The 25,839-nt window shown below is 35.7% G+C and overlaps 1 protein-coding gene, 1 long non-coding RNA gene and 2 pseudogenes across 3 annotated transcripts; 1 reads left to right on the plus strand and 3 right to left on the minus strand.

The window, feature by feature from the left end:
- Window positions 1–2,472: 2,472 nt before the first annotated feature.
- On the minus strand, window positions 2,473–2,566 carry LOC114233530 (small nucleolar RNA SNORA66; annotated as a pseudogene).
- Window positions 2,567–2,724: 158 nt separating this feature from the next.
- LOC114233532 (small nucleolar RNA SNORA66) lies at window positions 2,725–2,827 on the minus strand (annotated as a pseudogene).
- Window positions 2,828–3,890: 1,063 nt separating this feature from the next.
- Window positions 3,891–21,846, minus strand: LOC129149482 (uncharacterized). Its single transcript, XR_008556386.1, has 4 exons — window positions 21,812–21,846; window positions 20,849–20,930; window positions 15,644–15,707; window positions 3,891–4,059 (listed from the first exon to the last, which is right to left on the minus strand). It is a non-coding gene; the product is annotated as an uncharacterized LOC129149482 (long non-coding RNA).
- Window positions 8,404–25,510, plus strand: MYOT (myotilin). Of its 2 annotated transcripts, none has more exons than XM_028147964.2 (10): window positions 8,404–8,501; window positions 10,837–11,400; window positions 16,427–16,601; window positions 17,473–17,577; window positions 19,520–19,569; window positions 20,574–20,706; window positions 21,944–22,151; window positions 23,946–24,111; window positions 24,538–24,671; window positions 24,880–25,510. In XM_028147964.2, the coding sequence occupies exons 2-10, from the start codon at window positions 11,048–11,050 to the stop codon at window positions 25,050–25,052; spliced, it is 1,497 nt and encodes a 498-aa protein (XP_028003765.2). In that variant the 5' UTR covers window positions 8,404–8,501; window positions 10,837–11,047; the 3' UTR covers window positions 25,053–25,510. The 2 variants fall into 2 exon arrangements, with proteins under 2 accessions (XP_028003765.2, XP_008140119.2); XM_008141897.3 differs by having other exon boundaries at window positions 19,523–19,569.
- The last annotated feature ends 329 nt before the right edge of the window (window positions 25,511–25,839 follow it).

Genomic DNA, 25,839 nt, shown 5'->3' on the forward strand with positions numbered 1-25,839 from the left:
CGGGGATCAAACCCACCACTTAGGTATGTGCCCTGACCAGGAATCGAACCCTCAACCTTTTGGTGTATGGGACAATTCTCCTCCAACTGAGCCACATGGGCCAGGACATGATATTTCTTTTTAAAATAACATTTATTGTATTTTTTGAATCGGCTGCTTCCTACAAGCCCCCTACTGAGGACCAAGCCAGCAACCCGGGCATGTGCCCCTGACCGGAAATTGAACCTGCAACCTCTTGATGCACAGGACAATGCTCAACCAGCTGAGTCACACCAGCCAGGGCACAAATTTATTATAATAAATGTAGAAAATCTATAATAATATAAAAAAGACACTTTACCCATTTTCTCACCACCCAGAGAAAACTATTAACTTTTATGTATTTTTCTACAATACTACTACAGTATTTTTATAATGTGTTTAACTTTATTTTAAAGATATTAAAAGAAAAGGGTTTTCTTGGGGAAAAGAGAGCACCTCAGGATTAATGTTTTAGCAACGGTTCACATTCAGTGAAAAGGTATTACCTGGTCTTACCTTCATGTTAGAAATAAAGAACAAAGGTCCAAAGAAGTAACATAATTTTCACACAGTCACAGAGCAATTTCGTGGCAGGACAGGATAAAATAAAGTTCTTCCAGCACCCTGCAGTGTCCGTTCCTTTATGCACTTTTTATGAGTCTCTCCAGAATTTATAGTCTCTGATTCCAGATTACAGCTTCAAGTTATTTCTCATATACACATGGCCCCTTTTCCCAACCAAATTAATTGCCACCATTTAAATTTTCTCTCTATTCTCTTGTTTTATCTTTCAGAAGCTTGTTTATCACCCATTCCTGCTAAGTACAAATTTCCAACATCTTGATAATAAATGACTAAGCCAAAATTAGTATCTAAGAATACATTGTGTCATAAATTACTCTTGCCATCATGAGCAGTTTTGAGGCTACCCTGTGCCAACTCTTGAAGTGACACACAGAAGAAACAAGATAACTAGACTCTTTAAGTGTATTTATTCATCTATTCATTCACTCAACATATATTTCCTGACCAGAGACTATGGGCAGGTTCCTTTCTTGGCCATTGTGTCTGACCTCATAGAGCACGAATTCTTCTTCTAATTCCAGTTGACATAGTATTTGTGACTCATGAACTATGCAACAGAGGCAGTAAGGAGGTATCCTGACATCAAACATCCAAATTGTTTTTTGTGTTTTTTTTTCTTAAATGAGTATCCTTTTTTTTTTATTGAGGTATTATATGTGTACATATCTTACCATTGCCACCCCCACCCCACACCCATACATGCCCTCACCCCCCCTGAGTTTTGCGTCCATTGTTTATGCTTATATGCATGCATACAAACATCCAAATTGTTGAATGTCCAAGAAGGAAATGTGCCCATCACACAGTGGCCATCACTGTACTAACATTAAATCTAACTACCATGGCAATGATAATTTTTAGGTCAGTTCAGAACATCTTTCTATATACAACTTTTATGCTAAGCACTAAAGCTACAGAAATCTAGAAGTCAAGAAATAAAGTGTAATCTCTGCTTTCAAGGAACACATAATCTAGTACAGAAAACAGATATGACTAAGAGGCAGGTGATTGGGGCTGAGCTAGTACTAATTTGGGTTATATTTTTAAGATTTCTCTTCATGAGCCCAGTCAAAGACAAAAATCTAATCAGATGGATTTTCTCAGGAATATTCTATTCCTAGTACTCTCCCTGACATTTTCCCACATTATTCAGTTAGTGGTTGAGTTTCCACTAGAATGAATCACTTTTGTTTGTTAATTTGAGGCACCCAAATATTCTGGTCATGTTGAATCTCTTCCCTTTTCAGATGAAGTCTGCACCTTGATTATTACAGAAGTATTTCCTGAAGACTCTGGGGAATTCAAGTGCATTGCAGAAAATGAGGCTGGGTCTGCAGTCTCCACAGCAAGACTCATTGTTTGCCCAGGTAATTATTCTTCAGGATCTCCCTGATCCTTTTCAACCCTGAGCCAAGAGGAAGGTTCTCTGCTCTATCTGAACTGGTGACTAATTATGTTTTTCAGAAGGAAAAGAAGTGGAAAAATCAAAGAGTACTCCAAAGTTATTGACCAGGAAATTTTCTCCAAAACTGGCCTCCTTTCCTTGGAGCAGTGACAGCTACAAAAAGAACAAAAATCCAGACAATACCCTAATAAGCCATATGCCAACTACTCCTGAAACAGCCAGTCCCTCTGAATATGAGATCCAGATTCCAAAGGAGAATTTCTGCACCATCAATGAAAATTTCTCTGAGCTACCACCACTATGGTAAGGCCAGGGAGACCTAACATTCACTCATTCAACAGATGTTCTTGGTTCTGTAGATAGAACAGTAAACATTATAAAGCTCCTGCCCTCAGGTAGCTTGCATGCTGGATGAATCACTTTATTTTATTTTATTTTATATTTTATTTTATTTTATATTACACTGTACTAGGATAGAATGGACCACCTCAGTAGCTTCTGAGGCTAATTCATTTCTATCACAATTACTTTAAATATATTTTATTGATTTTTTACAGAGAGGAAGGGAGAGGGACAGAAAGCCAGAAACATCGATGAGAGAGAAACATCGATCAGCTGCCTCTTGCACACCCCCCACTGGGGATGTGCCCGCAACCAAGGTACATGCCCTTGACCGGAATCGAACCCAGGACCCTTCAGTCCACAGGCCGACGCTCTATCCACTGAGCCAAACCGGTTTTGGCTATCACAATTACTTTAGCAAACCTGGTTCCCCCCACTCCTGCAACATCATGCAGTTAGTGACCAAGTTTCCACTAGGATGAATCATTTTAACTGTCATTTCTCTCTTGCCCTCCATCACCATGGATGCAATAGTAAGTCATGTGCTTAGATTCATATTTAAGGGTTTGTTACAGAGACTTAATGAAAAAAAATCAACAATGCTCAAATGGCACGAGATTTTGAAGGAAGTGGAATCTTTTTCCAAAACAGAACTCAGTGTCCTATCTCAATATAAATAGGTACACCGGTTTCTTCACGGTCAGTCTCAGAATACAGACAGAATTGTCTATATTGTATTGAGAGAACAAATGTATAAATGGAAAGAAAATTCAGTAAGTGAATTTGCCAGTCAGGTTATGTTTAAAACACCACCATCTACTACCATCCCCACCCCTCAAACAAATTATTGATTAAAAAACAACCTAAGGCCTAGCCAGCATGGTTCAGTGTTTGAGCATCAACCTACGTACCAAAAGATCATGGCTCAATCCCCAGTAGGGGGCATGCAGAAAGCAGCTGATCAATGATTCTTATCATTGATGTTTCTCTCTCGCTCTCACTTCCTCTCTGAAATCAATAAAATTATATTTAAAAACAAAAACAAAAAAAAATCCTAAGCCCTGGCCAGTGTTTCTGTGTTTCTCAGTGGTTAGAGCGTTGGCCCATATACCAAGTGGTCGCAGGTTCAATTCCTGATCGACTTACCTGGGTTGCAGGTTCAACCCTTGGCCCCAGTTGCAGCACATGCAGGAGGCAACCAACTGATGTGTCTCTCTCACATCAAAGTTTCTCTCTCTCTCTCTCTCTAAAAACCAATGGAAAAAATATCCTCTAGAGAGGATTAACAGGGGGAAAAAACCCTAAAAATTGATACTTAAAAGTCGTTTAAAATTTTTTCTTTTAACAATACCTACCATAGTCCACTAAGTATTTTACCAGCATTGTTAACTTCAGGTAAATTTAGATTAAATACCTTTAATAAAACTTAAACAGCATTCTTAACTAGATACTAGTACTACTAAATATAGTCTGTTAATTACAAAATAAAAAGATATTGGATTCTCTTTTAAGATGAGATTTCTTACATAATATTTGGGTCTATGAAGTGAGAGAAATATATCATGTTAGAGATGGAAGGAATCAGAGGTCATCTACATGAAGTTCCTCATTCTGCAAATGACTAAATTATAGACGGTTGGCTCACGTTGTTAAGGGATGGTTCTTCATGCTTCCAAGACCTTGGATAGGTACTTTTCCAAGTGTTTCTTGCAATGAAGATGGTGAGGAAAAGAGTTTAGACTTAGAGACTAACAGACCTGGAACAATATATGTGAATTACAGAGTAGGAATTCAATAAATAGTAGCTAGCACTTCCCTGCATTGCTTTTTATCAGGCTCAGTATATCTCCAATAAGTTTATAACTGTGATTTCTGTTGGTCTCCTGGAACCCCTTTAAGCTTCTAGGATCGATAGTTGCCTGACCAATGGTTACCCCTATAAATAAAGATTTCTCATGGGATCAAGTAAGAATGGGTGTGTAGGGCAATAAATAAAACTGCAACTTATTCAACAAACATTTGTTAAACACTTTCTATGTGTTTATCAGTTTCTGTGCTAGACTTGTCTTGGGAAGATGGCCAATACTGATATCTAAAATTTTTCTACATGAGTATTTTTTTAGCTGTGAGCCTTTAGGTCTTAAAAAGACCTTGAATTTGTAATATATTATCTTTCACAGGAGTTTATCATCTTTATCATTAACAACATCTTCTGTGGGGAAAATTACTGGGTAAAAGTTCCATAAAAGTTAAGCTTTTATAGGGTCTATTCTGAGCTACACTGTCCTAGGCAAGATAAATAATAAACAGTCCCTCCTACATTAGGTTAACAGGAAAAAGGTGAACCTAATGTAGGAGATATATCACAATATAGTCCACTGTATGATTTCCTGTTTCATTTGTCTCTCTCAGCAACCTCTGATTTAGGTTAGTATAGCAGATACTATCTTTGTTTTCCAGTTAATTATTAAAGCTCAGAGAGTTTAAGCAGTTTGTCTAAGGTTACACAGTAAGTAGGTGGTAGAGTGGGCATTAAAATAGACTCAGGTCTTCAAAATAAAAAAGGTTAATGTGCCTAGAAAATTCTAAAACATTAACCAAATTAACATTATCACTTTTCCTGTTTGACTCCAAACCCAGTGGAGTGTCCATTATTTCTTATGAGAAGAATATAAGATTGAGTAAGGTGTTAGAATGGATATTTCAAATTACAAGTGCTACAGTGGGATTCCCTTTCACTATATGTCTATGCAGAACTTCAGTAATCAGAGTGATTTATGTATAACCTGAAAATAAATAAAATGTTCTTCAGCCGAAACCGGTTTGGCTCAGTGGATGGAGCATTGGCCTGCGGACTCAAGGGTCCCAGGTTCGATTCCGGTCAAGGGCATGTACCTTGGTTGCGGGCACATCCCCAGTAGGGAGTGTGCAAGAGGCAGCTGATCGGTGTTTCTCTCTCATCGATGTTTCTAACTCTCTATCCCTCTCTCTTCCTCTCTGTAAAAAATCAATAAAAATATATATATATATAAAAAAATGTTCTTCACTCTTTAGTCCCTTCATCTTCAATGTGACATTTTCCTTCTCAGTTAATACAACAGAAATTAGCTTCATCATACACACCTGACCTCTGATTTTAGAAGCTCACAGAAGCATTTTTACAACAGCATTTATACTTCATATTAAAAACAAAACAAACCAAAAAAAAACAAGAGCTATATATGAGGAAGATATGAATGAATGACAGTTAAACAATTACCCTTCTACTGATGACAAGACAAGAAGGAATTCCCTTAACATGCAGCAGGAAATAATAGGAAGTTACATACATTATGTGAGACATTAGAATAATTTACCAGAGACCCTTACTGGTAATTTAGAGAAAGAAATGGGAAAAGTTGTCTTTGGGGAAAGACAACTTTTGGTTCAACCCACCTGACATCTTAATGATTTTTCCATTTTATGATTTTTCTCAAATAAGCAACTAAACCATTCAAATAGCTATATTTGTGAGAAGACATAAAACATTCACAAAAACAAACCAAACATTAAAAGTAGAAAAACAGATTCATAATAGATTATTAAATACAGACCTTTAACTTCTGAGAATGGTGTCATAAAATAGGACCTTGCCCTAGCCTGTTTGGCTCAGTTGATAGAGTGTAGGCCCAAGGACTGATGAGTCCTGGGTTAGATTCCAGTCAAGGGCACATACCTTGGTTGTGGGCTCAATCCCCCGTCCAATCGATGTGTCTCTCTCACATCGATGTTTCTCTCTGTATGACTCTCCCCCTCCCTTCCACTCTCTCTAAAAGTCAATGGAAAAATATCCTTGGGTGAAAATTAACCAGGAAAAAAAAAAAAAGAGGACCTTACTTATCTTTCCTAATTTAACCTTTGGGCCCCTTATTGTAGTGAGAACCTTAGCCTAGATCAGTGATGGGCAACCTTTTGAGCTCGGTGTTTCAAACTTCGCCAAAAAACTGAGCATAACTCGGGTAGTGTGTCCCTTTAAGGAAAAAACATTATTTCGCGATGTTTATAGTTTAAATAACATAAATGTTTCATCCTCGGCATGCGGCCGCCTCAGCGGCGGCGTGTCATCAGAAATGGCACTGACACGCGTGTCAGAGGTTCGCCATCACTGGCCTAGTTGTTCCATAGAGGTACTACACTGTAACCCATGTTACACCTTACAAAGACCCAGGGGAAAAAAGAGGCAATGCTTAAAAGATAAAAAATGGAGCTAGGAAGCATTTTTCTCAGTCTATTGAGATCTTGCTTCTAGGCATATCCTCTGCTTAACTCAGATAATTTTTTTAACTCTCAAAAAAAAAACCCAAGAGAGCAAATGAATGTAAAATTCTGCCTCAACTATGGTACATTTAAAATTGACAATTTAACTGCTTGTCCTAGGTATCTTCCTTACTTGGCTGTTAGAGTATTTTTCTAACTTTTAGGTACTAACAGACCTCAAATCTACTATCTCCTCTTCCTTGCCCCCATCAAACCTTGTTCTCAGGAAGAACCAAATATCAGTCACATATACCACACTTAGTCTTTAGAATAATGCCTTACTCATAAAAAATTCTATACATGTTGGTTATTTTTATTATTCTTGTCGTCGCTTGCAGTTACATTTTAAGTCTTTCTAATTTGGATGAAAAGGCTTTTCCCTTTTAATGAAATTTGAAATATCAGTGAGCAGATATGGAGAAATAGTTTGGGAGATTCCTGAAATAAGACTTTGTAGGCAAATACCTGCTCAAGTCTAGTGTGCTTTTTCTACTGAATAATGTCTGCATGCCCAAGCAGCAATTATTAAACTTTTTCTGGACACAAAAGAAAGGTAATGCCTACATGGTCAGCTGTGGAAAATTTTATATGGCTCAAATGTGTTCAAATATCTATTTATTGGACCCCAATGTACATGGTAATTAAATCAAGTTTGGATTATCCATAAGGGAGGGAATAAATAGATATGCTTTAAACAGTAGAACCATATCAAAATTGAAGCCACTTAAATGGGGATAATTCCACTCCATTGGACTGATCCTCATGCCACCTAATCCTTTCCACCACCTCTTTTGTTGATTTGAAGTTTTCTTCCTCTGTAATTATTTACTTCCCTGAATAAAAAAGGAAACATAAATACCAAGATGGTCTCCTTGGTGTAAAGAGAAAGGAAACTGTTAGCAGTAAAGATGAAGGAAAGAGACTTGATAGTACAGAGCCCTAATGTATAGACTGCTTCTTTGATAGTTTAAGTCAGTGGTTTAAGTTTAAAAAATTTGGCTCTCAAAAGAAATTTCAATCGTTGTACTGTTGATATTTGGCTCTGTTGACTAATGAGTTTGCCGACCACGGGTTTAAGTGTTTCAAACTTTTAGAATAAAAGTACAAGGTCAAGGAGGCATACACCATACAGATTCAGAAAGCTTACCTAAAGAAACCATATCATGTTTTTCCACCAACCCACCTTCCCAGTGACATGTCACAATCACTTACTCTGCTGCCTTTACTGAGAACACACCCCCTTTCTTAAAACAAACTGCTTGAACCCAGCTCCACCCCCACTCCCATTTTGAATTTTTTAAAAAAGTTTTCAGGTGAATAACTATCAAATACAAATTAATTTGGAGCCCATTCATTACTGGCCTTATTTCTAGAGAAGCCTTACAAGATAGAACGTCAGTCTTAAAATCTATGAAGAGGGGATTTAGTCCTTCTTTTTTTCAATAGGGAAGATTCACAAAGCCCCCACCATGAAAAAGAAATTGAGTTTTCTTTATACCTTTTTCTATTTCCAAATTCATTGCTCTTCCCCTTATAGGAGCTTGCTAAAGATCATAGTCAACATTCACATCTAAAATAAAGAGGCCTGAGAGAAAAGCTCATGTAATCCCACTCCTTAAATATCACTAAGACATCTGAGATATTGTTTAGATTGTGGACTCTTACTTTGACATGCCAGCATAGGTAGATGGACAGACAAGCACATCAGATGTCACTGTTTGGCAGCTGATAAAAGTCAGTGGTGCTATAATACTAAGCACAGAGCCACTAGATTAGTCTGTGAGGGAAGGGGATGCCTCTTCCTTCCCTTCAATAGGGGGTTAAACCCAGCTGGCAACCTCCAGAATTACGGGTAAGTCCCTTCTTTATTCCTGCTGCCGTTTTGGGTTTTGTTTTTGTTTTTTGTCCAAATCAGAGGAGCATGTACAGAAGTGATCTTCAGATAAAAAGTTTGAAAGCCACAATGGTATTACAAAGATTTGAAGAGAAAGTGCTCTATTCATTCCACTGAAACTGGAAGACATTAGAGAAAGAGTAGAAGAAAAAGTAGTTATGTGTTATTATTTTTAAGACATGATTTTTCCTTGAAAGGAGACACTTGAACTGACTAACTGTGGTGATATGCTTCAAAATATCCTCAATCAGTTTTTTCTGCAAGTTTGTGCTGTACTAGAGATAAGGAAAAATGTTAAGATTTTTTAAAATAGGAGACTGACTAATATTTTATTTATGAAATATTTGATATTTATTTAACCTAATTTAGAATAAAATGATAACTTTCATGTAATAGAATAGATTCTAGAATTGAATTGTTGAACAGTAACTACAAACATGAAGAAAAGCCTTTCAGAATTACCTGTGGAAACATCTGTATAAAATGTAGTGAGATATAAACAAAATAAAACTTTTGAAAGAAAAAATTGAGCTTAAAAAAATAAGTAATTTTTAACTATGTAGACCGATACAAAAATGAACAAGATAATTGACATAACAGAAATATATATGAAGAAAAATAGGGGACTTTTTGGAAAAAATCTGCTGGCTATTAAACAGTTTATTCTTTGCTATTTGAAATGAATCTGAATCACCTGCCTGCCCAAAAAGGAGTTTAGAAACCAAACTGGATTCAATTCTGCAATGTAATAAATAAACCGATAACTACAAAACTACTTACCTTGAAATAGCCTTTTCTTTTCTTTTTTAGAAAATCTAATTAAAGCCTCCTCTAGATGTTTTTCTCCAAAAATTTAAAGGCCTACTATAGTTAATTACTAAAATGGAGTCTAGTTTAATATACTTGTGTTCAGAAACTTGAAGTTAAGGAATATATAACTTTTTAAGTCTTTTCAATAGAATCTTTCTCTTGGCTGTGTAGTTGCATTTTTGTTCTTTCCCAAAACTGCTAATTTTAATTTAAACTATATACACAATTAGGATGAAGTTGTCTTGAAATTTTTCATTAGAAACACTTTTTTCAAGATAGGAAATTAAATAAGATTTTGTTTCAATAATGACAATTTGGCTAATTTTTCATCAGCTAAAAGTTTGATTTAGCATTATCTCAGTATTGGTTTAAACTATGTGAAACAAACTAAATGTGTTTTTGAACTAAATTACCTGATATTTTTAATGAAAACAGAATCAATGCTACAATTTACAGGACTAGTCTTTTTAATGTCTGTATATTGTCCTGCTTAAATATACCATACTAATGGAAGAAATCAGAGGCAAATATAATTCCTTAAGGTGATTTTAGTGAGAAATAATTCCTCTAAGGAAAAATGGGGATCTACTATAGAAAGTCAGGTGAACCATTGTAGAGCTAAGTAAGAGACATGGCACCCATCTTTTCTTGGTAAGGTAGAGGCTAGCTTCACAGTTGTCTTACTTCCTTCTGTACATTCTGTTTATCATTTCCAAAAAAAATAAAAAGAGCTAAAATAATGTTTAAATTAATCTAAAATACATATTAAACAGGTAAAAAAATAAAAAGTAAAAATAAATAATTAAAAGAACATCAAGATCAATAACTAGATAGTATAATCTTAAAATAACAGAAAAAATCACAAATGGCTCTGGAATGCAGTTGGTGACATACGTTATATACATACAAAGAGACACAAACACGTAGTCACTCCTTAATTATTGTCTACTTTGTACTATGGTCAATTTGAAATCAAGGGAAGAAAAAGAGGCAGTGAATTGTAAGGAAAAAAATCCACTCAAAGTTGTTAACAGTGAATTATAGATGTTCACTCTACTTTGTGAAATTGTGAAAGGGCAAAGGAGTAACATTCTTTACAAAATAAGCATATAGTTTCCCTTGATTTACCAAGACATCATTCATCACAGATCACCAGGATATGAATTAACTGGTCTATCATTGGTTTTGATGAGCAATGGGAAGGATTCAAACTGAATGAAAGCTGACATGCTATATATTTAACTGCTAATAATTTTTAAATAATTAAATTTCTGTGGTTAATGAAACAGTAGCCTCTGGACAATAAATAATCATGAGACATGGGAAAAGTCATTTGTGCAATGACAGAGAAAAAGGAAGTGTAGAAACCAGGGAAGTTCTACTCAGAGATAACCTTGAAAGCACATAAGCGCCTAAAGATGTTAAATAAACAGTACTGTTCTTTATGCAAATATTGCAACTGAATCATTTTCTCCTTTTGAAGGAAAGACATTCTTCAAGAGAAGGCCCCTCCATCAAAGCCAGGAACACAATATTCCCAGGATCTCAACAAGAAGGTGCAGACCAAGGTTGCTTCTGATTCCTTGCAACCTTCTATAATTCTAGGCTTGCAGTCCCAAATTCAAGACCCCAACTCTTCAGGAGCAAATCATTATAGTAATAAATTGCCTTCATCTCCCGTATACCAACTAAGCATGTTTAACTACGAACGGCCAAAACACTTCATCCAATCCCAAAATCCATGTGGCTCCAGACTGCAGCCCCCTGGACCGGAAACCTCCAGCTACTCTAGCCAGACCAAACAGTCTTCCATTATCATCCAGCCCCGCCAGTGCACAGAGCAAAGATTTTCTGCTTCATCAACAGTGAGCTCTCACATCACCATGTCCTCTACTTTCCCTGCTTCTCCCCAGCAGCCTGCTGGCTCCAACCCGGGCCAAAGGGTTACAGCCACCTATAACCAGTCCCCCGCCAGCTTCCTCAGCTCCATATTACCATCACAGCCTGATTACAGTAGCAGTAAAATCCCTTCCACTGTGGACTCCAAGTAAGTGAGTTTTTTTAATATATGCATATGGATATATACTGCATATACAGTGTCCGAAGATGGTGGGGGCAGGGGGAAGTAATGCTGTAGTCAGTCTTCACTATCTAAAAAGGCAATGTGACCTCATCCCAAAATTCTCCTAGAACACCTTGAACCAGGTTACTGGCAATAAGAGGTCATCTGACCCATTATGCAGTGTTCAGGCTGAGCTGAATCAAATCATCTATGACCCCATACAATTACCCATTATTTTCCACCTTCAAAAAATATTTCTAATATATCATGGACAGTGACTATTGCCCCAGTCCTAAGCTAAGTTCCTCATGCTGTAAATTTAATTGCTCTGGTTCTGGGCTCAGCTGAGATGAAGAACACCTGCCTGCTCATCTTCAGATAGGATTTCCTCTCACATAAGCAAAGGCTATTAAATTTCTTCTCAGTCTCTATCTTTCTTCCTATCCATTTTCCCCTCTGTTGAATATTCACTTGGCTAAAAAGAAAATCTGGGATTCAGACACTAAAGTGTATGACTTTTCCTTATTATGATCAGAAAAAAGGCTTGAATAGATACAAGTTTACAACCTTAAGGTTTCCTTTGATGATTAAAACCACACTTTGTTCAAATTGGTTAGGCTGATCTAAACACAGGGAAGAATACCTGCAGCCTTATGCAAGCATGTACTATTTTCACAGTCCTAAAAAAACTGTAGTAGGAGAACCTGATACGAAGGGCATAGTGGTTGTGCTTTTTTTAAAACATGAACTGAATACTTTGTGCTTATGTAAAGTTAGGGCTATCAGTTTTCCTATTCCTTGGCTGGCTAGAACATCAGAGAATTAAATCAGAGGCATCTGAAAAAATTGTCTGATGGAATGTGTTTGTTGCAGGCTTATTGACAAATTTGCAGACATTCTTGCTAATTTCTCTGTTTTCTCTAGAGGCTAATTTTTTTTCTAGAGATTCCTATTATTGGTGACTATTCTGGAATCCTAGTTGAACTGACTGTAGCATTCAACCTGCAAAGAAAACTTTTTAATATTTTTAAGAATAAAAACCAAAAATATTTGTTAAAATTCTGTCTACTAGGCTGAACCATTTGAAATGGCTAATAGTCTATTTTAACCTACAAAAATGGCGTGTCATATGTTTGATCTAATATATTTATTTATTTTATTGGGGTGGGGGGTGGAAGAAACATCAATTTATTGTTCCACTCATGTATGCATTCATTGGTTGCTTCCTGTATGTGCCCTAACTGGGAATTGAACCCGCAAATTGGTGTTATTAGGATGATGCTCTAACCAACTGAGCTATCCAGCCAGGGCTCAACCTAATAATTTTAAAAGGTGTATTCAAGAATTAAAAGCCCTCTCTTTCTTTTCCCTACCAAATTTCCATTATGTCAATTATAACACATGGTATATTTTCCTTGGTAAGATTTTATCCAGATGATCTTTTTCCATCTAACTTTCAGTGACTTCCACATTTCTTAGATGAGCATTTTAAAATCTAAAATAACCTTTTCTGACTATATTTTTCTTAATAAAGTCCTACTCCAAATTCCTGCCCAGAAAAGAAAGCCATCAAATAAATATTACTGAGCCTCAACCATGTGTTCAAAACTAACAAGAGACAAAGAAAGGCAAAAATGGAGAGGATAAGAAATAAAACATAGGAGGTCCCCAAACCAGGGATCAAAGATCCAGCTTTAGCTGTTCCATTTTCAGCAACCACAGATAACCCTTTTAATCTGCCCACAGCCACTTGATACTCATTCTATGCCCAGCTGCACAGGGTGGAAAGCTCTGGGCCTTTGAACATTTGTGCGCAACTCCCTCATTGTTATGCTGGGCTTAAGTTTGCCATGTCTTCTAAAATAATCTCTTGGATTCTGACCTAGAGAAGTTTGAAAGTTTTATTTAGCTTTTCATCAGTAGGAAACCCTTAAGTTGATCAAACCACCAACTAGAAACTGAGAGGAATTCTTTAATTCTAATAATTCCTTCCAAAAACTTTGCTGTGTGATATTCAGCAACTTTACCTTACCCACTCAGTGATTCAGTTTTCTGATTCATAACAAAATTAAGGATTTGGGTGATAACAATAGGAAAAAAGACCTATACAGCAGTGTGCAAGTATAAATTTATAAATATAAGTAGATATAAAGTCCTAACACTTAAGCCATCTGAACTGGTAATAATGGGTGTATTCAGTGAATAAAGTGACTGATTCTCGGGCTTGGTTTTGATAATCCCTCAAGATTTCTCAGAGATATTATATGATGAGAGTCTGAAAAAAGAATTATTTAATACTAATTCACTCTAACAAATGTGTGACTTGTATAAAGATGATAGGTTAGCATTTTAAAAAATAGGCTATTTTAACTTCGTCCAGTTGGAGGAAGAGATCTATAAAACCAAAGGAATTTTACTACTTCAACCTGAGAATTCAATTGCAAAACAAACAAATGAACAAAGAACAAAAACAAAAACACTATTTATTTAAACCAGTGATGGCGAACCTATGACACGCGTAGCCATTTCTGATGACACGCGGCCGCTGAGGTGGCCGCATGCCGAGGATGAAACATTTGCTGCTCCTGAGGATGAAACATTTGCGAAATAACGTTTTATCCTCCAAGTGACACACTACCCGAATTATGCTCAGTTTTTTGGTGAAGTTTGACACACCAAGCTCAAAAGGTTGCCCATCACTGATTTAAACACTTGGTTTGGCTATTTACTTTACTTTAATTAAGTATTAATATAGACAACCTTAAAGATCTGAAATGTAAGAAGGGGAAATGTGTATCACCAACTTTCATTACAGAGCATCGTGAATACAATGAAAAACATTCATTCAACTGATAGTATTACCTATACCCAAGCTCTGTTAGTGGATGTAAATGATACAATAATGAGTAATAAGACTTTTTTTTTCAGTTATGTTTACAATCTAGAGGTTACTAACCAAGTCCCCAAAGCCTACAAAAATTAAAATTCTGGCTCCATTCAGAGAAGGTAATTTCCACTTAGCTTACAAATTCTTTTTTTTCTTTTTGTTAATCCTCCGACTAGGATATTTTTTCCATTGCTTTTCAGAGAGAGTTAAAAGAGAAGATGGAAGGGGAGAGAGAGAAAGAGAGAAACATCAATGTGAGAAAGATACATCGACTGGTTGCCTCCTGAAGGCACCCCTACCAGGGGTGGGGAGTGAACCAGCAACCCTGGTGTGTGCCCTTGACCAGGAATCCAACTGGCCACCCTTCAGTGTGAGGGCTGATACTCCAACCACTGAACTACACCGGCCAGGGCACAAATTCTTTTAATGATCATTGAGAATATTTGAATAAGATTATGTCACAGAACAGAACAAGTTTGCCTCATCTGGGTAACTGGAGAATGTTTATTATACTAATGGTAAACATTCATTGAAGGCCTCTTCCCCCACATTAAATAGATATAAGCTAGCACTTATATGGCCCTAAGTGAATAAACTATGTGAAATATGAACAAAGCACTGGGAAAACTGTACCTAACAGATCTAATAATATAGGAGTCTCTAAATACTACCTCTGCTCTCCATCAGAATCAACAAGGGAACTCTCGGAAGAGCAAGAACATCTTAGAAGGAAATTTAGGATCAGAACTTCAAATAAGAATTTAAACCAAACTCTTCAACTGCTATTTAAATTTACTTCCTTTTTCTCCAAATCTCCCCTTTTTTTATCTTACATTTCTTTCTCCTTCCTCCCCTAGTCATTCCTTTCTTTCTCTAAATATCATTTCAGCAACATTAAAGAAACTGTCATTACTGTAGAAGCTATTTGTTATATAGTGCTATATTTGCATTTTCTAGAATAAGAAATTAATAGGAGCCCTGGCCAGTGTGGCTCGGTTGTTTGGGCATCAGCCCATGCACTGAAAGGTCACCAGTTCAATTCTAGGTCAGGGCACAAACATGCCTGGGTTGCTGGTTTGATTCCCAATAGAGAGCATGCAAGAGGCAACCAATCGAAGTTGCACTCTCACATGGATGTTTCTCCCTCTTCCTTCCTCTCTAATAATCAATTTTTTAAAATCTTAAAAAAAAAAAAAAGGAATTGGAAATTAATAGAAAATCCAATGGCTATGTAAACTGTACACTCCATTTAGCAACAGAATAGTCACTAAAGATCAGTAGTTATACTGGTAAGTGTATAACAATCAGCTGGAGGAAAGAGCCATGATCTATGGTACTTACCAATTTCCCTGGTGTAGATGTTCCCACGACCACTAATTCAACCACATCATGAGATCACAGGGAGCTGGGAAGAGATGCTAAAAATCAGCCCTCTTAAGCCCATAAGAGTAAAGCACATCACTGCTTAATATCCACCTATAAATCAAATTTAGGAAATTCAGTTTTAAGATTAGAAGTGCTCTCAAGTTACAAGTAACTAGACTTACTCTCACTTCTTAAGGAAGATCTTCAAGGAAGGACATGCTCCTTGCATCTAATCTAAATTATTCCTCCTGCTACTTAATTTTCACTTACCAAAAATTAAAGAAACAAAAAAGCTTGTAACAACTCTTATAAAATCCTTCTTGTTACTAGGGAAATTGGTGTTTGTATTAACACTAGTAATACTAATGTTAGATTCAATCTATCTAAAGGTAACTGACAAAATAAGGCCAAGTCTCTTTTAGATACAAATCTCTCTCTCTCTCTCTCTCTCTTTTTTTTTTTTTTTTTGTAATGTATTTTGAAGGTAGTAAACAAAAACAAAAACAAAAACCTCATAGACAACAGTACGGTCTTTACCAGAGGGAAATGGGGTGGTGGGAAGCAGGAGAGAGTAAAGGAGGAATAAATGGTGATGGAAAGAGACATGAATTGGGGTAGTACAATATACAGATGATGTATTATAGAATTATAAACCTTAAACCTATATAGTTTTATTAACCAATGTAATCCCAATAATTCAATTTAAAAAACACACATTTTAATATCTTCTTTTTTTTTAAATCTTTTTTATTTTTAAAGCTATCAACAACCCTCAGTTGGCCAATCTGTGAATGCTAAGCCATCCCAAAGTACAAATGCCAAGCCCACACCAAGGACTCCTGACCATGAAATACAAGGATCAAAAGAAGCTCTGATTCAAGATTTGGAAAGAAAGCTAAAATGCAAGGACAGCCTTCTTCATAATGGAAATCAAGTGAGCAATAAGTCTATTTTATACAAAAAGCCAATTAAACTAAAAAATCTAATCTCAATAAGAAAGGTCTTTCTGTCTCACATATCTATAACCATATAATCAGCAAGGAATAGGATAATCTTTTTTAAAGAAATATTTGGGTCCTATTTAATATTTCTCTGCATGAAATCACCTCTTTGGTGTGGAGTAGTAAAAAATGAAGCAAATGAAAAATCAATCTGAATGATTTAATAAATATTTTCTGTTTTAAGCATTACCTCTCATAAAATATGTCTAATGACCAAATAGGAAATACTGTCAACCTGACTTCTTCATATATTTGGTATATATTATTGATGGACAAATAGCTATAATTTTTATTATGTAACTCTTACTGTGTACATTGTATTTAGTCACCTATCTTTGAAACAGTACTATATGCCTTTAACCCAAACACATTTAACATACCAGTTGCACTGCTTTCAGCCAGAAGTTAGTAAGTCAAATATTCAGTGTTCATTTAATACAAGTTCTTTCTGAAAGTGAGGACATGCAGTACTATATTCAAAGACAGAGATGATTGGAATATACACAAGAAGGAAGGGAAAGAATTTCCCTTGACTTGGGAGAGCCATATTCAAGGGTGATTATGCCTGCTGTTCCAAGGAGCAAAAAGAAAACAAGAGAATATCACAGATGAGAGAAGTGGCACTAGAGTAGAAGGAAAGGCTTTGAATGAAAGAAAATACTTTTTAAAACATAGCATCTACTTATAATTCTAAACAAAGAACTATACTTTTTTGGTAAAATTAGTAGTGGTTTTAAATTAAACCTGTACAAACAACTTATATTAAATCTCATTACCATTCTCCTTAATGACATTTCTTTAAAGCGGCTAACATATGAGGAGAAGATGGCTCGCAGATTGCTAGGACCACAGAATGCAGCTGCTGTGTTTCAAGCTCAAAATGACAGTGAGGCACAAGATTCACCACAGGTAAATTAAAATAATCTTTATCTAACTGGAGTCCTTTTTGTGTGTATGAGTTTTAAATATCTGCTTTCTAAATGTTTATAAATAGCATTCAAAGTAAAAAATCAATAGCTTCCCTGGGAGAGGCCGTGATAGGCTAAAATATACATATCAAGTTTTAATTTTACCCCATTTTCTGGTGGTTCTAATATCTCCATAAGAAATGTCACGTGCCCAGCCGGCATGGCTCAGTGGTTGAGTGTCGACCTGTGAACCAGGAGGTCACAGTTCAATTCCCAGTCAGGGCACATGCCCAGGTTTCAGGCTCAATCCCCATTAGGAGGGGTACAGGAGGCAGCTGATCAATGATTCCTTCTCATCATTGATGTTTCTATCTCTCGCTCCTTCCCCCTTCCTCTCTCTGAAATCAATAAAAATGTATTTGTTTTAAAAACACTTTAAAATGAAGGTGGTGGTACCAGGAAAAGAGACAGCAGCATTATGAAAAGAGACATATATCATTATGAAATCAGAAAATATAAATCATACATTTTTGTACACTTCAAACAAAATATCCTCAAACTATGTATAATTGAATAGCATCTATGAATACAAATATATACATATTCAAACCACCTTAAAAGGACAAAGTAAAAAACTTACTAAAATATTTTCAGCTTAAAAATGTAATACTTATAAATCCCTCAAGCTTCCCACATACCTTTTAAAAAAAAACAATGTGAATCTTCTAATGTCAGAAATGATGACCCAAATTTTTGGAAATTTTGAGTTTAAGTGGATTATTTTAAATTTTTACAAAAAAATAGTTGATTTGATTGATCACTGAATTATTTTGACATTTTGCTTAGAAAATCTTACAACCAGCCAAAAATTGTGAGTTTTAAGAATTTTGTTTTAAAATGACAAAATACATTAAACATATTCATCCAAAAATAAATTATTTGTAATGATCTGCTGTGTTGCTGTACAGGTGTTTTTCAGATATTTGAGTAGGAACTATATTTTTCACTTCTTTGTATCTCCCACTAAGAACAGTGAAATATACAAATAGGCATGAAATATTTAATCAATTTATTAATTCTACTATAATTTCCATCAATTCCTGATTTTACTTTCAAATAGAAATAATTTTCTGGTGCTCAGATAATAAATTCTAAAAGATGTTTGCTTAAATATATCTTTATTAAGCAGGAAGTAACTAATGTTGTTTTTCAAAGACTTTTCATAGCTCTACACATGTCTTCCATGATGTCCATCAGGATTTTGTGTCATGAGCTAAAAAGAGAAGTATTTTCCAGTCTGTGTTTACTGCTGTTGGTGCCATTTTTGAGCAACAGGTATAATACCCTGTATCTACTGCCAACAAAACTGACTTCATGTCTATTCTTGTTTTACTAAAGGACAATCTGTACTATGTGCTCCCATTTCAAATATACCAGAGGGACACATCATCCTTTGTCAAAAAAATAGTCATCTGGCCTAGCTGGCATGGCTCAGTGGTTGAGTGTCGACCTATGAACCAGGAGGTCACGGATCAATTCCTGATCAGGGCATTGCCCAGGCTGCAGGCTCAATCCCCAGGCAGCCAATCAATGAGTCTCTCCCATCATTGATGTTTCTATCTCTCTCTCCCTCTCCCTTCCTCTCTGAAATCCATAAAAAATATATTTTTTTTAAATAGTCTTCTGAAAAATGAACCACTATCAACTCAGTCTCATAAATCATGCCTGTGGAACAGTCTTATTAATTCTGGGGATTTCTTGCTAGAATATTATAAGGTTAGTGCAGTATGTTTTAAATGTTTAAAAGCTAAATATATAGAACTGACCATAATGCAAAAATACAGTCAACAGAGAAATGTTCCTTTCAACTACAACTACTTAGTTCTGCTTCATTTCAAGCTAACAGTTGTATGTTAACATTATCACTCTGTTTTAATTTCAAGCAGCACAATTCAGAACATGCACGGTTGCAAGTTCCTACGTCACAAGTAAGGTAAAAATTAATTTAATTTTAAATATATATTTTGCTATCTAAAATTTTTTAGCTTAAAAATGTAATACTTATAAAGCTCTCAAGCTTCTCAGATACCTTTTATTAAAAACAATGTGAATTTTCTGTCAGAGATGGTGACCAAAATTTTATCTGGCCCTGGCCGGTGTGCTCAATGATTAGAGCATCGGTCCATACACCAAATGGTCATGGGTTCAATTCTCAGTCAAGGGCATATACCTGGATTGCAGGTTCGATCCCCAGCCCCCATTGGGGTTCACGTGGGAGGCAATCAATCGATGTGTCTCTCTCACATCAATGTCCCTCCCCCTCTATCTCCCTCTCTCATTCTTTTTCCCTCTCTCTCCCCTTTCCTCCCTTACAGTCTCTAAAAAACAATGAAAAAATATCCTTGGGTGAGGATTAAGAACAACAACAAAATATTTTTATCTGTTAAGGCCCTGGCTGGGTAGCTTAGGCAGCCATTGCCAACCGGTGGTCCGTTAGGTCCAAAAGGTTGGCGACCGCTGGTTTAGATCATCATCCTGATATGCCAAGGTTTCGGGTTCCATCACCATTCAGGGCACTGTTAATTATTAGAACTATCTTAGAGGACGTTTTTAAACTGTTTTCGTCAAATAAGCCAGGACCACGTTTCCATGTTAAACAACTTTTTCATGATTAATGGAAACCCAATTCTAACAATCTTTGCATGTGATAAGAATTATCCATGGGGTACTCTGCATTTTAGATCAGTTTCTTCACCAATTCATGCCACTGTAAAAAACAGAGTGCAATTTGTACCAAATGTTTCTAAACTGCTACCATTTCTAACGGTTATCAAATATTCCACAGCTAAATACAGCCCTAAGGCCTTTCTCCATTGTTATTATACTATCAAACAGTATAGACAAACAGGGTTTCAAATTTGATGGCTAAACTATGTTTGTGTGAAAGTAAGAACAATGACAACTTTTTGCATAGTAGTTATTAAAATACTTTTGTAGAAGTAGATCATCTTCAAGAGGAGGTGTGAATGATGAGGATGCAATCCAGGAGAAATTTTACCCGCCTCGTTTCATTCAAGTGCCAGAAAATATGTCAATTGAAGAAGGAAGATTCTGCAGAATGGACTTCAAAGTAAGTTTCAAACTATTGGAAGAAAATTAACAATGGAATACTAAGTTTTTAAAAATGTTCTCTTCCCCTTCATAACTTGCTACACAACTTGAGAAGTAGTATGTATAATGGATAAGAACACAAATGCTGGAGCCAAGCTTACCTGGGTTTGAATCCTGGCTCTGCCACTTTTCATCTATGTAACCTTAGACAAGTCATTTAACCTCTCTGTGCTTTTGTCTCATCTGTAAAATGAGAATAACAAATGTATCTACTTCACAAAGTTGTTTGAGGATTAACTGAGTAAACAGGTATAAGGTATTCACAATAGTGCCAACCACCTAATGAATACTCTAAGTGAAGCTATAATAATAGGATTTCAAAAGTAGAGTGCCTTGCCGAGACCGGTTTGGCTCAGTGGATAGAGCATCGGCCTGCGGACTCAAGGGTCCCGGGTTCGATTCCGGTCGGGGGCATGTGCCTTAGTTGCGGGCACATCCCCGGTGGGGGGTGTGCAGGAGGCAGCTGATCGATGTTTCTCTCTCATCTATGTTTCTGACTCTCTATCCCTCTCTTCCTCTCTGTGAAAAATCAATAAAATATATTAAAAAAAAAAAAAAAAGTAGAGTGCCTCTTTAGTTCTCCATTAAGAAATTCTAGCAACCCTGCTTTCTCTCTACCTAGAAGAGTTCTTCAAGCTAGACCAGCTTTTCCTACAATTTCATTATCCTCATTTTGGAGAATTTTTTCTTATAAAATGTTTTTCTGGATTGAAAAACATTTTATAAGAATGAAAGTCAGTGTGTAGACTTAATTGTTAAGGCTATATAAGAACACTTAACAAACTGCCACTCATACACCAGAACTACAGCTGGAGAACACTGTTTTGGAAAGGTTATTCATTAGATCAGCAAGCCTCACATATATGTGCTTCTGGGACTGCTTTTGCAATCACCATTAGCCAGAAAAGACATATGACTTCCATATTCCTTAATTAAAAGATCTTAAAGAGCCTGAGGTTGCACATGAAAGAGCTAGATGCAGTTTAAGATAGTCTTAAAATACAACATTAATTTGAAGAGTTTTCATTTATACTGTTCTGTTAAAAATTATTGAAAGTAAATACCTTTTTAAGTTCTTGTTTAGCATTTTCAATCACAAACCCACTCGGGTACTGAAATTGTTAAAATTCATAGACAAATGGGTTCCAGTGATGCTATCATTTAAAACTGTTATCTCCCTTATGTTTTATTTCTAGGTGAGCGGACTGCCAGCTCCTGATGTGGCATGGTATCTAAATGGAAGGCCAGTTCAATCAGATGATTTTCACAAAATGATAGTGTCTGAGAAAGGTTTCCATTCACTCATCTTTGAAGTGGTCAGAGTTTCAGATGCAGGGGCTTATGTATGTGTGGCTAAGAACAGAGCAGGAGAAGCCACCTTTACTGTGCAGCTGGATGTCCTAGGTAAGCCCTCCAAGAGATCACAAAGTGTCTTTAAACCTGCAGTATTAAAAAATAAAGTATTAAAAAAGAAAATCCTAGAGGACTTCGTAGTTAAGATTAATGCCCACACTATACAATCCAGTAGAACCCCAGTTTTTACCCAAAAGCCATGAATGAGGTGGAAGTATGAGGGGGATAATATTCTAGAGGAAAACTCAGTGAAATTAGAATAGATCTACCACCAGAGCTTTTCTGGAAAGGAAATAAAGAAGTGGTACAATTTCAGACAGACCAAATAAGATAGTAGAAGCGTTTCTATAGATGTAACTAACAGGTCTTAAAGTGAAAAATTTTAGTCTAATCATTTCTCTGGTCTACAATCTACAATAATCAATCTGACACATTTTCACAGAATTGTCATAATCATAGCTTAAAACTGAAGAGTAAATGTCAACTTTTACCTTAGACTGTGTTCCTTTTACTAGGACACTCATTTGTAATTATGATAACAAAAACATGCCTACTAGCTTTAGAAAACATGTATGGCAAAACTCATATCTTAAATGTTCTTTGTAAGGCTGTTCTCATAAAGTTGATGTTCTATTTTAAATTATTATAATTTAAGTGCTTTAAATATATCACATTTGTAATGGTTTAAGTCATGGTATATCACATAAAAGAGTTTGCTATTATTCATTTTTTGTTATATAAAAGCTTGACAACTTGAAAATTTTTCTTCAGTTTGAATTCTATCCAGATCAATGAAAACTCTATAAAATTATCTACACTAATAAAAGAGTAACATGCTAATTGACTGTACCTTCGTGACACCCATCAGCCAATCAGGAGTGAGTATGCAAATTAACCCAACAAAAATGGTGGGTTAATTTGCATATGCAGGCGCCCAGCTTTCTGCACCACCCCAGCTGCTCCGGGCCTTTGGGCAGCATGGGAAGGCAGAAAAGCGTCTCCTGCCAGAGCGAAGGTGGTGCCGGCAGCCAGGGGAAGGAAGGCCCATCAGGCCTCTAGTTCTATGATATAATAAGGAACCTCGGTCTAAGAGAAAAATGGGTGATCTAGAAATCAAAAAGCAAAAAGTCAAGTGATTAAGTTTTGGGCAAATCCTCCTTGTGCCAGTAGTTCCAGAAATACCGTAATATTAGAGCTGAAAGAGACCTTGGCAGGCATCTGTCCAATCTCCTCATTCCTTCTTCAGAAAAGCTAGGGTTATGGTATTATAGTATCATTTCCTCTTATCCCTCAGGTATTTGAAGAAAAGACCTAATAATTATTGACATTTGTATGTTATTTTATTGTTTACAAAGTGCTTCTTCATTCATTATCTCAATTGATCCTCACAATAATTTTGTATGGTAAGCACAGCAGTCACTATTACTTGGGTATTGTATTATTTTACAATGGATAACACTGAGCCTCAGAGAAACTAAACAAAATTTTTCAGAAGTTGGCCTGGCTAATGGAGAAAATAGAGAATTTGAACGCAAGTTGATGGTACTCTTTTGCACCACTCATGCTGCCTCTCTATAGATGACATGATAAATGACAATAAGATTTAAATTCTTTGAATGAAACATGATTATAAATCCAATGCATCACTACCTTACTGTTTTAGAACTCTGAAATGTATAATACAATGGTATTGTATATTATTTTAGCTAAAGCTAAAACATGAAGCTTCCGATCTTTTTTATTTTTAAAAACTTTTATATCAACACACAAGTTTCATAATACTTTGGTTTGACTTAATATCTTTTTTATAATATTTCAAATATTTTGTTTTTTATTAATATGTAGCAAAAGAACATAGAAGAGCACCCATGTTTATCTATAAACCACAGAGCAAAAAAGTTTTTGAGGGAGACTCAGTGAAGCTAGAATGCCAAATCTCAGCTGTACCTCCACCAAAACTTTTCTGGAAAAGAAATAATGAAATGGTACAATTCAACACTGATCGAATAAGGTAGGATAAGTATTTCAAGACTTAACTGTAATTTACTTTGGTCAATCCAGTTATACTTTGAAATGCATTATAAATGGCATGAATGTGATCTCAATTTGTCTCATTTTTAAAACATATATAGAAATATAAACTTCATTAAGCCAGAATCCACTAATCAGAAATTTAAAGCATAAAGTAGGCTAGCATTTACCTTGTTACTAACAATAAACAAAGATGGCTCAAAGAAATTGATGATATAAACAAGATCTGGTGTGGGGATATTTAATTCAAGAAAACTAATAGCTATTTGGCAATGACTAAATATAGCCTCAGAATTCCCAAATGCTTCTTTTTCTTATTAGTCTGACTTTGTAGATCACGAACATCATAAATAAAACATTCACAGGAAAATTAACTCCTATACTTTCATTCTTTGTTTCTTTTCAGCTTATATCATGATAACTCTGGAAGAGTTACTTTACTGATAAAAGATGTAAACAAGAAAGATGCTGGGTGGTATACTGTGTCTGCAGTTAATGAAGCTGGAGTGATCACATGTAACACCAGATTAGATGTTACAGGTATGTCACACTGATATAAAGCAGTAAGTCAAGTGCTATAAATGACTTTACCCGGAAGTCACACATCCCAGCATAGCACAAAATCTGAGGGATTTTTCCTATATATAATCAGTTTTGGTTTCTTTTTCTTTTCCTAGTCTGATATGAATGCCTGGTGCAACCCATTTGTTTAGATTTTCTAAATTAATTTTTATTTGCTCTATTTTAGCCCGTCCAAACCAAACTCTTCCAGCTCCTAAACAGTTACGTGTTCGGCCAACTTTCAGCAAATATTTAGCACTTAATGGAAAAGGTTTGGATGTGAAACAAGCTTTTAACCCTGAAGGAGAGTTTCAGCGTCTGGCAGCTCAATCTGGACTCTATGAAAGTGAAGAACTTTAATAACTTCACCAACATTGGAAAGCACAGCTACACTATTAGTAATATATTCAATTAAAGTTTTGAAATAAATCCATAGCTGTATTAACAGATTATGGCTTTCATTAGGTAATAAAACTAATGTACATTTATATTATTTATCCTTTGACTCTTGCACATTCTATCTACTTCTCTGGCTTGTGAAGCCAACAGAAAATCCGGGTACATGGTTTGTAATTGTAGAATACTATCTTAAATTGTGGGATTTTAAACATTTAAGTCATACATTTAACAATTACAGGTTATGAATTAATATCAACTTTTTTGACACAACTATTGCTAATAATAAGATTTACTGGTACTTCTTTCTAAATACTGTTTTACCCATTTTCTCTTATATGAATACTAACACGGTATTAGATTATCTGAGTGTTCCAAAGTTTTATGTCAAAAAGAATAAAATTTCAATTACTGAAAACGGACTGTCTTCTCTTCACAAAAAGTCTAGATCTTTAACATAAAACTTCTGGTTTTTTATTTATCAAACAGCTAGCAAACCTGAAGAATAACAAGTTCCAAAAGAACAACAACATTATATGTGTGTCTTTTGGTAAAAACTCAAGGCTCAATTTCTCGTGAAACTGGGCTAGATTTTCCAAGGTTTGCACTTCAAAAGCATGAGGAAATCTCTCCTGAAATCCTCATTGTTTTAACCAAATAAGTAGCTAATTCTTCAAGATCTTTGAGACTGCTGAACTCAACAGAATAAGAACAGTTTGTAGTCATCTGCTTAATTCTTATATTTAATGTC

Source organism: Eptesicus fuscus, chromosome 6 (genome assembly GCF_027574615.1).
Source record: "Eptesicus fuscus isolate TK198812 chromosome 6, DD_ASM_mEF_20220401, whole genome shotgun sequence".
In the NCBI taxonomy this organism is placed as follows: Eukaryota; Metazoa; Chordata; class Mammalia; order Chiroptera; family Vespertilionidae; genus Eptesicus; species Eptesicus fuscus.

Excerpts from the sequence above, each read along its gene's own strand:
- MYOT (XM_028147964.2), top strand. The coding sequence starts at position 11,048 with ATGTTTAACTACGAACGGCCAAAACACTTCATCCAATCCCAAAATCCA. Across the intron at positions 11,401-16,426 it reads CCTTCCACTGTGGACTCCAA|CTATCAACAACCCTCAGTTG; the intron begins GTAAGTGAGTTT and ends TTATTTTTAAAG. Across the intron at positions 24,672-24,879 it reads CACCAGATTAGATGTTACAG|CCCGTCCAAACCAAACTCTT; the intron begins GTATGTCACACT and ends GCTCTATTTTAG.